This window comes from Globicephala melas, chromosome 2 (assembly GCF_963455315.2).
Source record: "Globicephala melas chromosome 2, mGloMel1.2, whole genome shotgun sequence".
Classification (NCBI taxonomy): domain Eukaryota; kingdom Metazoa; phylum Chordata; class Mammalia; order Artiodactyla; family Delphinidae; genus Globicephala; species Globicephala melas.
The window spans coordinates 78685085-78698416 of record NC_083315.2 but is presented as its reverse complement, the minus strand read 5'-3'; the positions used below and the strand labels follow the sequence as shown (position 1 = coordinate 78698416).

The window sequence follows — 13332 nt, the reverse complement described above, 5'->3', positions numbered from 1 at the left end:
GACATTTGGCTTATGCCTGTAATAAGTGAGGGACTAACAGACCCATGAGAAATTGCATGGAGGAGGGAACATAACAGTGGCCATGAGATAAGAGTGTGCTCAGAGAATTCTAAGGACACCAGGGAGACTACTGTGGTGGGACTGCAATGAAGCAGAGGGAATAGTGGCAAGAAATGACATCAGGGAAGTTTCCAGGGCCAGAATATGTTGGATTTAATTAACTCCATGAAATACATTCTAGGCTTTTTTTTTTTCCCCCAGTGGATCTGGAAGCCATTGAAGGTTTTTAGCAAGAGAGGAACATGATCTGGTTTCTATTTTAAAAGATACCTGTAGAGGGTTGAACAGAGATATAATGTAGGAAATTATTACACAAGTTCAGGTGAAAGATAATGGTGGCTTGGTCTGCAGTAGCTTTGTGGAAGTAATAATAGATCCTCAGATTTAATATACTTCATAAAGATTTGCCGACAGATTAGATGTTGAAAATTTCATTAGATTGGATGAGAAGAGTTCATTAGACTTCTATCTAAGTAAAAAGGCTACATAGGCTGTTTAATAATGGTTTGTATTTTAGAGTAGAAGTCATATCTATAGATGTATATTTGGCAATCACCAGTATACAGACGGTAAGAAAATCATGAGACTAGATATGATTGCCAAGGAAGTGATTTTTTTTAATTATTTTATTATTTATGTATGTTTGGCTGCATGGGTCTTCGTTGCTGCACACGGGCTTTCTCTAGTTTCAGCGAGCGGGGGCTACTCTTCATTGCAGTGTGCAGGCTTCTCATTGTGGTGGCTTCTCATGTTGCGGAGCACAGGCTCTAGGCCTGTGGGCTTCAGTAGTTGTGGCTCGCAGGCTCAGTAGTTGTGGCTCACGGGCTTAGTTGCTCCACAGCGTGTGGGATCTTCCCGGACCAGGGCTCGAACCCGTGTCCCCTGCATTGGCGGGCGGATTCTTAACCACTGTGCCACCAGGGGAGCCCCACGGAAGTGATTTTTGATGGAGAAATGGTGTGGTCCAAGGATTGAGCCTAGAGGTGGGATTGCCAATGTAGGGTTGCCAGATAAACTACAGCATATGCCCAATTAAATTTGAACTTCATATAAAAATGGACAATCTTTAGTATAAATATGTCCCAAGTATCACATGGGTCATACTTACCCTAAAATTATGCACTATCTGAAATTAAAATTACCTAGGCATTCTGTGTTTTAATATGCTAAGTCTGGCAACCTTATTACAATAGTTAGAGGTCAGACAGTGGAGAAGGAGCAGCTAGTGAGGTTGGAGGAAAGCTAAAGAGGGTGTGGAGTCCCAGAGGCTAAGTGAAGAAGGTGTACCCAGATGCAAGAGTCACTCACAGTCATTTTTCCAAAAGATGCTCAGAGGGACATCTCAGCTATTACTGTGAGTGATGGGAGCCGAATGATCTCCCACTCAAGTTAATTCGACCTGAAAAGCATCAGTCTTACCTACTTTACATATAAGCGTTCTAAGTAAGCTTTCATTGCAACAAAATTTTTTGCAGCTAAACAATAAGTTTGAAAACTAATGAGCAAGGGCTATCACACCATTGCAAAAAGATCAAACTCCCTGGGGTGAATTTAACAGACACAGGCAAAGGAAGGCATAAATGTTTGCTCTTATTCCAGAATTTATATTCTTTATTTTCAGTTTCCAGCTTATCATTGAAGAGTGCATAAAACAGATGAGTTTTGAACTAAATCAAATGAGAGCAACTGGAAATACCGCATCTAATAAGAACAGTACAGCCATGGATGCAGAGGTTGTATTAAGACCTCTCATGGACTTCTTGGACAAAATGTAAGTGTTCTACCCAGTTTCCTCTTTATTTGCTGCCCTCAATTTGCCTGATATGGATTTGAGAGAAAAAAACATATTTTCCTCTATGTAGGACAGCTTTAAAAGGGCTTCTACAGAAGTAGATCAATTCACTAAAAAAGAAAAACTCTTAATTCATTACTAGATGGAATGACTATGTACAGAAAAGGAAAAATGGAGAGGAAATAAGTATGGATAACTAAGGAGGTTGCTGCTCTGAGGCATAGAGAGATTTAGGATTTCCTGCTTCTCAGATAACATACTGTTCTGCAACTTCTTGGACATGGAGAAAGACTGAGTTGACTCCAGACTATCTGATTTCATGTCAGAAACCTGCTGAAGAAGAGAATAGCACAAATGTAACTACAGTTAATTCAGCTCAGAGGCAAGTAGATTGCTGCCTCACCCCACCTTCTATAACTATTTACTGAGTGTCCACCTGTTTCAAACTCTAATCTAGGCACTGGACAGTGATGATGGAGAGTCAAGGTCCTTGACTCCATGGAGATTCCAGTCCAGTAGTGGTGGGAGTGGGTGGGAATGAAGGTCTTTATGACCAACTAAGACAGTGTTCTGAACCAAAAAGGTTGGTTTATTTTGCTTCTGTTCCATCCCTCCTCTTCGAAGTTCTAATTTTGTAAGTTTGGAGTAGGGTCCAGGCACCTCCATTTTAAAGTGTGTTCACAATTGGCAACCATTGATCTAAGCAGCAAGAGGTATGATTTCTTAAATGGTGATACTTAAAACCAGAACTGAAGGTAGAAAAGCAAAAAATAACTTTGAATGCCTACATGGGACCAGTATTATACCTACTAGTTTACATATATTACCTCATTTAATATTGTTGTGGAAAATTAATTAACGCCAAAGAGACCAAGATAAATAAGAGGGATACAGTACCTTTCCTTAAAGATAAGGATAACAAAGAAGGAATTAGTAAGGAGAACCTCTTCTATATATTTATGACTTCTACCTTAATTCCATTTCCCTTTGCTTATAACCTTACTGCGTAAGTAAGACTAATGTTCTTATCACTTTAGGTTTAGTATTTGGTAGAAAAATTAAGTCTTATTTTCTGTCTGCTATGGGGAAATATCTAGAAGATAGGTGAATAGGTAATTAGGTAGCTTAGCAGGAAGCAGGTAGTCAAGTGGCGTAGAAGAAAAAAGTAGAAGGGAGGAAGAAAAGAGAGAGAAGAGGAAGAAAGAGAGAAAGGCGTCTTCATATCTTTAGTTTCCTAATAGACACTTTTATCACCTCATTTCCTATATAACCCCTTGAAACTTGTGTCATCTTATATGGCTCTTTTCTATGGACAAGACTTAATTGAATCACAGAAACTACCATTTAGTTGTGAATGTGATGGTGAGCAGAGGGCAGAACAAAGCAATCCTGACCTTCTTAAAACTCCTACTGGAACTCCTATTTGGAATTCCAGGCAGCAAAAAGTTTGAAGTTATCCTAATACAGTTATCTACTAGTTGAGGGACCTTGAATCCATTTCATCATCTATAAAACAGAGCTAATACATAAAGTGGGTTGGCTCTTCTTTTCAGGATATTTAGATTCTTATTTTCCTCAGTCTTATTTTCTCTTTCTAATTATACTTTATCATATCATCATATATGTAATTTCCTCTAATTCTTAGTAGAAAGAAACAGTATATAAAAATAGAAAAACATCAATGAGCTTTAAAATATTGTAAAAGATTTTAAAATTTTGGAAAGAGATATTATACGAGGCATGGAGAGTTGTGGAAATTTTCTGGGCTAATACAGAATGTACAGCCATAAAGCCACTTGTTAGAGGACTTTTTTTAAAAAGTTAGATATTAATTCTGTTCTCAAGGAGCTAAGAGTTTAGAAAGAAAAAATAAGAAAAGTAGAATAAATGCAATAAGGTGTAAAGTAATAATCTCCTGTTCAGATGGTCAGTAGAAATTCCACTTGGGTTGGGTCTTCTTTAAAGGCAGTTAGGGTTTAGATGTATGGACATAGGGGATGGGTGTTCCAGGGGGTAGGAGAAGCAGCTGGATATGTTTTCATGTTAATATGATCAACTATGTGACAGGAAATCATATTAGCAGCTAGTCTACATGGCATTTGAAAATGGTCTGGTTAATTGGTTCTGTGGTCAGCCAAAGTAGATAGCTCAGGTTCCAAAATTTATGTGTTCAGCTTGCATTATCAAGTTGGTTAACTCTGACTAAATTAAGGAAGCAGTTGCTAGATTTCCCCTCTATTTTTTGTTATTTAAAATGAACGATTAAGGGCCAAAGTAAGTCTTCAAGGTGGTTTTGAGACAATCCCTTTAAAAATTGTTATATTATAAATGTATAGACTCTCTTTGTGCAGCCTCTTCTTTATGTTCCATTTTCTCCATCAAGACCTCACCACTCTATAAAACAAGCTATAAGGGCCATTTCCAGCCAGCAGAAATCCCATGCAGAGCCGCAAACATGTCAACAATTTTATTCCTATTGGTTCAGCTCCAGTTTAAACAGGGTTAGTTAGCATGCCAAGTACATCAGCTGACCATAAAAACAAGATCAATTTTTAAACTCAGACCTTTTGGAAATGGAAATGACACATCTGCTGTAAAATGGGCAGGTTTGTTGTGTCTCAAATCATCCTAGGAATTTCTCTGGGGGTAGGTTCTGCTGTTCTTCCATGAACATCATCTGGTTTCTACCCTATGTCCATATAGTGACTGCCTATCTACCAGGAAGCTAAAACTACCAACCTTTGAACAATGGTTTCCAAACCAGTGGGGCTACAGAGTTCCATAGCTATGCCTCAGGGACCCCCAACTCTCCTCTTAAACCAGGGGAGGTCACTTTCATGTATTTTTATATATTAGGTATCTATACACAGCAGTGATAGGAGAAATACTTCTTCATGAAAATGTGTTTAGGAAATCTCTCCCTTTGCCTCTCACACATCACATGCCTTTAAATATTAATTCCTTAAATGTTAATTATATATTTAAATATTTAAAAGTCAATTCTGTCTCTATCAGAACCCAGTTTATAAATTCTGAGTCCAAAAGTACAGAGTACTTAGTAGCACTATAGAAAGTCCATGAGGGTACCTTCAAATATATGCCCCCCACCTTTGGCCCTCTGTGCAACAGGTTTGATTAACTCTTATTAAAGGAGTCTCGAAGAGTTCAGCATCATATTATGGTACATTCCGTAAATCTTTATGCAGCACTGTGCCTTCATGTATTGCTGGGCCTTCACACACAAGTACATTTACCAAGGGTAGCATGGGGCATTGGACAATGTACTGGCTCTCAGCCCTCACTTGCTAGCCTCACTTCCTTACACAAGTTCCCCAACGTCTCTGAGCTGGGTTTTGATTTCTAAAATGGATATACTAGATACTCATATAATAAGTGAGAAATCTGCAGAAGAGGTTTCTCAACTAAAGTGTTATATAAATGCTAGATGATGTTACCATCATTATCTCACCATGAGAAGAAGTGAGAAATCTGCAGAAGAGGTTTCTCAACTAAAGTGTTATATAAATGCTAGATGATGTTACCATCATTATCTCACCATGAGAAGAATTTGTAAGAAATACCTTAAACCTATTAAAGTTGGTAAATTGGGAATCTAGAAAATCTGAACTCAGAGAACAAATTTGTGCTGGCTGGAAACAGGTAAAGGGCGTCAAAGGGTACAGACTTCCAGTTATAAGATAAATAAGTCCTGAGGATGTAATGCACAGCATATATGTAGTATAGTAACTATAGGAAACTATACTAAATTATACATTTGAAAATTGCTATGAGTAAAACTTAAAAGTTTTTATCACAAGCCAAAACAAAATAACTATGTGAGGTGATGAATGTTAACTAAATTTATGGTGGTGATTGTTTTATAGTATGTACATATATCAAATCATTATCTTGTGCACCCTAAACGTACACAATGTTATATAATCAATCGTATCTCAATAAATCTGGAAAATAAATAAAGTTGGTAAAGTTTTGCTCTTGAGTGAAATCATATGCATGTTTGCCATGTTGTTATGTTGGTCCAGTGCCAGATAGTGATGAAAATGTGCTTCTTTGGTGTTTGGCCTGTACCATGAACATGGAGCATGTAGTAAATACAAGTCTGGAATGCAGGTAAAAATTGTGTACTTTGGGAGCCTTGATGTCAGTTTAGGATGCAATTTAAGAAAGGAAATACTCTGAATTCATTTTCTACCAAACAGTGAATTACCTAATGATGTATAATATGATGAAACGGATTTTTGATATTATGTATTTTTTCTCCGTAAATGAAATGAAATTTAGCATCTGAAAATTATAAAGACCTATTCAGGTATTTGAATGTCAGTGCTGAAAATGTGAATTTCTGATCAAATGATACCTCAATAAAAGACTTATAAGTGATTGTGTGTTTTATTTCATTTCAGATTAAGTCTCTCAGCAAAAATCTGTGAGAAAACAGTCCTGAAGCGAATATTGAAAGAACTGTGGAAGCTAGTTCTCAACAAAATAGAAAAACAAATTGTCCTCCCTCCTCTGACAGATCAAACAGTAAGTATTCAAACTAACATTTGATTATATTTTCAACAGCCCATCTAATTGTTTTTTGTTTCAATGAATGGTTTTGATCCAGACGAAATAGTAATTAAATTCATTTTGGGAAAAAGGGTGTGGTATACAGTGTCTTAGCAATGATCATTCCAACGACATCACCTTGTACAAATCAATTTTTTTCTTTTCCATTATGGCTTATTACAAGATACTGAATATAGTTCCCAGTGTTAAAAAACAGGATCTTGTTGTTTATCCATTCTCTATATAATAGTTTGCATCTGCTAGTCCCAAACTCCCAATGCAATCCTCCCGCACCCCCATCACAAATCAATTTTAAATAGTGGCAATAGCAGTCATACTTCACACTGGCTTGACATTTCAAACGTTATCTCTTGAAAAACAAATGTATCAAAGTTCCACTTGTAGAGTTATCTGGTCTACACATGTAATTTTTATTTAATTTTATTATGACCCCCCCCCACCCCAGGGAAATAGATTTTTGATAGAATATGCCTGCTGTGTTTCTTTCTGCAATTTTACAGTTGAAGAAGATAAAGCCAACACTGCTATCTGGAATTTTTTTTACTTTTCCCTTTTGCTTTTATCTATCACCTTCGCACTTGGTGGTTAATACAGGAGACATCTTTTAGTGCATTTGAAGAATGTGATTGTATCATACACAGTGAAATCAAAAAGAACCAGAAAGATCAGTTGGCAGCAAAAGTCAGACAGTGGTGGGGCTTCCCTGGTGGTGCAGTGGTTGGGAGTCCGCCTGCCGATGCAGGGGACGCGGGTTCGTGCCCCGGTCCGGGAGGATCCCACGTGCCGCGGAGCGGCTGGGCCCGTGAGCCATGGCCGCTGGGCCTGCGCGTCCGGAGGCTGTGCTCCACAACGGGAGAGGCCCGCGTACCGCAAAAACAAAACAAAAAAAAAAAAAAAAAAAAAGTCAGACAGTGGTCAAGTGGATACCCTGTCCAGCTAACTCAGCGTATCCAAGCGAGGAAAGAAAGAACCCTAACAAGCACCTGCTATGGAATAATTTTTTTGTCTGTGACTGAGGACGATAAGTTGATGCAAATAATGAGTAATTATAAACTAAACTAAAATATATATTGACACCATTAATCATGCACACTCAGTCCATATTTATCCAGTGAGATTATATAGTAAAGTGTTCCAAGGTGCAAAGATTCATGTTTGTGTTGATTTACGGCCAGACAGTGAGTGTTAAATATAAATCACTTTGAGTTTTGCTTCATGCCATGAGTGTATGGTATAATCATTATAGCCTACACGTGTGGGTAGCCAAATCACATACAGAAACACACACACCCCACATTCTCACACACCCCTTATTCTGCTATATTCTGTAACACCAGTTACCTGTCACTTAATTTGCCAATAGAGGAATGATGTCAGTGCAATGTGCAAGTTGGGTTGCTTTATTAGTAAATTTTTCTAGGTGAGAGGGTTGGGAATATAACAGAAGAGCTATATACTTCAGCAGAAAAGGAAAGAGCACTCAGCTTGGCTGCTACATAGGCAGGAGCCCTTTCATCCTGTTTTTAAAAAGATAAAAAAGAGGAAGGGGGCATACTTGCACATTGGTCTGTATCCAGATACATGCACCTAGCTTCTCACACATGGCAGGCTACCCTGTCCCTGTGCTCAGAGCTCCACTTCTGCAGGCATTGTCTCAGCCCACGTTATACTCTATTGTGCTGTTGTTTGGGGGTGTTTTTACATTTTTAATATCCCTCGAGGTAGCCACCAGCTTCACTGAGCTCCCTTTGAGCTGTTCATGCTGTCTCCCAAAGTAGCAGTTATTGTTTTTGATAGTTCTTTGGTAACAAAATTGCATGGACTTTGCACTGCCCCCTCCTATTTTCCCCAAAAGCCCTACTATTTCTAATGCACAATTTTATAGAATATAAGTTTTTTCAAGACTACATCTATCATGTTATAATAGCAGAAGTGCTGTATATGACATTTCATTTTTTGATATAAGATCTTCCCTAGGAAAGCTAACCATCACCTCAATTTTCTCGAACATCAAGATCTCCAAGTATGGATTTCTCAATGAATATACAGGCTCCAATAAAAACATGGAGACCACTACTTCAGAATAGCTGGTTTTCCTTATTTTGAAAACATTCTAGGCTACTGTTGAGTATTCTAGTAGTGCTTCTGATGTTTATTCTGATGTTTTTCTAGCTCTCCCCAGGGCCTTGGGGTACTAGAGAAAACCTCTGGCTGAGGGAGGAGTTACGAGGGCAGGGCTCTGAGAGATTGGATGGCATGTCAGGTGGACCAGCTCCACCTTCTTCAGCTGTGGATCTTGACATTTTGCATAGATTAATTTTGGGGGGTGGGGAGTGGAGGGAAGTAGTTGCCTCTGCTACAAATAAAGAAAGAAAAGATAAAGCTCTCTGAGGTCATACACATACTACACTAAGCTGGATACACTAGCAGTAACCCATTCAGTAACTCAGACTAAAACTTCCAGAAGTAGGATGCCTGTGAAGATAGTTGTATTGCCAGCAGTACTAGATATCTTTGATCCAAGTTGTAAAATAGACCAGTTGAGGGCTTATGGCATTAAAGTCACAAATATAATAAGAAAAATAGAGTACATTGTCTATTGACTACATTTCTACTTTGAGAGTTACTGAAGATCTTACGACTGAGTCCTCTTCTCTCCATGTGTGTGTCTCTAGGGACCCCAGATGATTTTCATTGCAGCTAAAGATCTGGGACAACTATCCAAACTGAAGGTAATAAGAATAAAGCAATTACTAGTTGTCAATGAAAAGTAATGAGCTGACTACAACTCTGTGAGAAACCAACCTCCTATTAGTAATGGTATTGAATATGGCAGGACTATAGGAGAATGTGTGTCTGGGATCTCACAATCTGCTTTAAGAATGAATCAGATCAAAATTTAGGGACTGAACTGTACTGTCTTCTTCTCCCCACACTCCATATTTCTCATATTTTCCAATTCGTAGAGCAACTGGGAATTTTTGACTTTGTGTTGAAGTATGAAGCATTACTGCTTTAAATTAGAGAGCATATTTTCTTCTCTATAGTAAACTGACTTTGTATGAATAAAGGCAAAGAATGCTTCATAGAAATCCAGGAAAGTCTAGAGAACTCTTAAGGCAAGAAACCTAATGCGGGAAAATAAACTCATCAAAGCAGACATTGAACTTGTCGACATAGTCAACCCCATTACAGCAAGGATTTGCTGTATAAATAACCTTACCTTTTATTATCGCTTGAGACTCACAAGACTTTGCAGTTGTGCAGGGAACCTCAGGTTTTTCCCCCTCTAGAATAGGAACTTGATTGGTTAAAATATATATTGCAGTTCTGTGATGGGCTTTTTTCACTTAGCATAATGTCCTGCAGGTTCATCCATGTTGTAGTACATGGCAGGATTTCCTTCCTTTTAAAGGCTGAATAATATTCTACTGTAAGTATATACCACGTTTTTTATCCATTCATGTATCAGTGGACCACATATAGGCCAACATTGTGCCTGTAGCTGAAATATTTGTTCCTGTTCCATTACTACCTATTAGAATATAGTATAGCATGGGGGTGGGTTCCAGATACTGACAACCTTGGCTCAAATTCTACCTCAGCTGCTTCCAAGCATGTGATACTGCCCAAAGTATTTAACCTAATTTTCAGATTTGGCATTTGTAAAATCCAGACAATGTTAGCACCTGGTTCAGAGAATTGTTGTGAGGATACATGAGCTAATGCATGCATTATCTTTGCATGGTGCCTGTCAAGAGTCTGCCACCTCCCACTCACAGAGGTTATCTTGCTTCCTGCCCCAGCTGGCAGCTCAGGGTTAGGTATCACTGGCACTGTTTTGTGTGTACAACACAGGCAAAGGATAATCCATTTGACTGTATAATTACTTACTGAGATAAAATAGGTGCCCTATAATGTCAGTACTGTATTATATCACCTTATCCCCTTTGTCAGAAAAACATTAAAAGCCAATAATCCATTTAGAAGACATAACCATGACATAAAATTCTCACAGGTATTCAGTGATGTCGGTGGTTCAGAGGGAAAGTATAGAAGGTAGATGTCACTGTCAAACTATCGTTTTGGATCTTGATCTCCATTGCTTTCTTTATCCCTCTTATTACCTCCCTGACATTTCTAGTCCCTACTTTGAAAAATGGATTTATATAGTATTGAAGTTTCTCATAGAAAACCATGAAAGTGAAACATCACAGTGGCTTATTACAAAAGAAATAGCCCTGGCTATGTGTCTAGCATTCTGTGTGACATCGGGAAACATATTCCATCTCCCCCAGCTTCAGTTTTCTGAACTGAATGTTTGTTATATCAGCTATAACTATTTCAGTTTCAAGTGATGGAAAGCCAGACTAACAAAAGCAAGAAAGGAATTCATTGCTCCATGAAACTTTATACTCCTGGGATAACTCTGGTTTCCATCACTGCTTGATTAGGAAGTCAAACAATGTTACAGAACCCAGTTACTCACTGTCTCTCAACTCTGCTCTTTCCTTGTTTGACTTACTGCTTTAACAAACCTCCCTTCCTGTTTGTAAGATGGTTCCCTGCTTATATCTAACATTTTTGAACTTGAAATCTTGTTAAAAAAAAAAAAAAAAGAACACCCCCCCCTTGGTGCAAGAAATTCCAGCAAAATCCACTGGCACATCATCAACTCTAATAGAATATTATCACCACTCCCAAGCCAACCACTGTGGCCTGGGGAATGGCATATGCTATTTGGCTTAATTCACATACCCACCCACCCCTGAGCTGGGGGTGCAGGCAGCCCTGTTCAAATCTTACGAACACTAAATGGGAGAGACCGGATCCTCAGTGGGCATATGCTCGCTAACTGGGAAAAATCAGAGTCCACAGAAAACATCACACTTTTGGTCCCTTCATGGCCTCAAAATTTCCTCAATTCAGTGAATTCTCTTTTGATTATAATGAACTAAAAGCAAATTATGAATAAAATGTCCTAAAAGAGTTAAATTCATTAAGACTGAAATAATCTGAAGGACTAAAAATAGATTCGTGTTATCCATATCTATGGAAAAATTCATATCTATGAGTTTCCATATCTATGGAAATAATTCGTGTTATCCATATTCATGTTATCCATATCCATGGAAAAATAACTTAGTTTTAAATCATGTTTTCCAATTATTGTCCCTTGATTTTTAAATTTTTGGTCCATTTAGTTGTTATTATTTGAATTACAGAGCAATAAGCCCTCTATATTGTTATCTAAAAAATTAAAACTCTAGCCAAAACACAGAATTGAAAATTTTTTAACTGAAGTTGATTTATTGTGTTGTGTTAATTTCTGCTATACAGTAAAGTGATTCAGTTATACATATATATACATTCTTTTAAAAATTCTTTACCTTTGTGGTTTACCACAGGAGATTGGATATAGTTCCCTGTGTTACACAGTAAGACCTTGTTGTTTATCCATTCTATATATTATAATGGTTTGCATTTGCTAACCCCAAACTCCCAATCCATTCCTCCCCCAACCCCCCCCTTGGCAACAAGTCTGTTCTCTATGTCTGTGAGTTTGTTTCTGTTTTGTAGATAGCTTCATTTGTGTCATATTTTAGATTCCACATATAAGCGATATCATGGTATTTGTCTTCCTCTTTCTGACTTACTTCACTTAATATGATGACCTGTAGTTCCAGCCGTGTTTTGCTGCAAGTGGCATTATTTCATTCTTTTTTATGGCTGAGTCGTACTATTGTATATATGTACCACATCTTCTTTATCCATTCATCTGTCAGTGACATTTAAGTCGTTTCCATGTCTTGGCTATTGTGAATAGTGCTGCAATGAACATAAGGGTGCATGTATCTTTTTGAATTGTAGTTTTGTCCGGATATTTGCCCAGGAGTAGGATTGCTGGATTGTATGGCAACTCTATTTTTAGTTTTTTGAGGAACCTCCATATTGTTTTCCATAGTGGCTGCACCAGCTTACATTCCTACCAACAATGTAGGAGGATTTCCTTTTCTCCACACCCTCTCCAGCATTTCTTATTTGTAGAGTTTTAATCATGGCCATTCTGATCCGTGTGAGGTGATTCCTGATTGTAATTTTGACTTGCATTCCTCTAAAAATTAGTAATGTTGAGCATCCTTTCATGTGCCTGTGGCCATCTGTGTGTCTTCTTTGGAGAAATGTCTATTTAGTTCTTCTGCCCATTTTTTGATTGGGTTGTTTGGTGTTCTATTGTTGAGTTGTATGAGCTGTTTGTATATTTTGGAAATTAACCCTTCTCAGTCACATCACTTGCAAATATTTTCTCCCAGTCTATAGGTTGTCTTTTCATTTTGTTTATGGTTTCCTTTTCTGTGCAAAAGGTTGTACATTTTTTGGTTTGTTTTTTATTATTGTTTTTAACACCTTTATTGGAGTATAATTGCTTTACAATGGTGTGTTAGTTTGTGCTTTATAACAAAGTGACTCAGCTATACGTATATCCCCATATCCCCTCCCTCTTGCATCTCCATCCCATCCTCCCTATCCCACCCCTCTAGGTGGTCACAATGCACCAAGCTGATCTCCCTGTGCTATGTAGCTGAAAAGCTTGTACATTTGATTAGGTCCCATTTCTTGGTTTTTCCTTTTATTTCTGTGGCCTTGGAAGACTGACCTAAGAAAACATTGGCACAATTTATGTCAGAATGTTTTCCTATGTTCTCTTCTAGGCAGAACTGCAAATTTTATAAAGCTGTTTTCCCATATTTTACTAGAATGTCACCTTCAATGTTTTCATTTTAAATCATGGGTCTTTTCATTTTCATGTATTAATTTGAAAGCATATTTGATGCACAGGAAAAGCATCATTTGAAATAATTGTATTGATGAGTAAATTCAGAAAT

At 37.8% G+C, this 13332-nt stretch overlaps 1 protein-coding gene across 1 annotated transcript in view; it reads left to right on the top strand.

Annotated features, from left to right (window-relative positions):
- Nucleotides 1-13332, top strand: part of UNC13C (unc-13 homolog C) — a 576706-nt gene that overhangs the window by 504231 nt on the left and 59143 nt on the right. The window contains exons 25-27 of the mRNA XM_060294236.1: nt 1682-1831; nt 6277-6400; nt 9121-9177. Of these exons, the coding sequence (XP_060150219.1) occupies nt 1682-1831; nt 6277-6400; nt 9121-9177 (331 nt within the window). The remainder of the gene's footprint in view (nt 1-1681; nt 1832-6276; nt 6401-9120; nt 9178-13332) is intronic.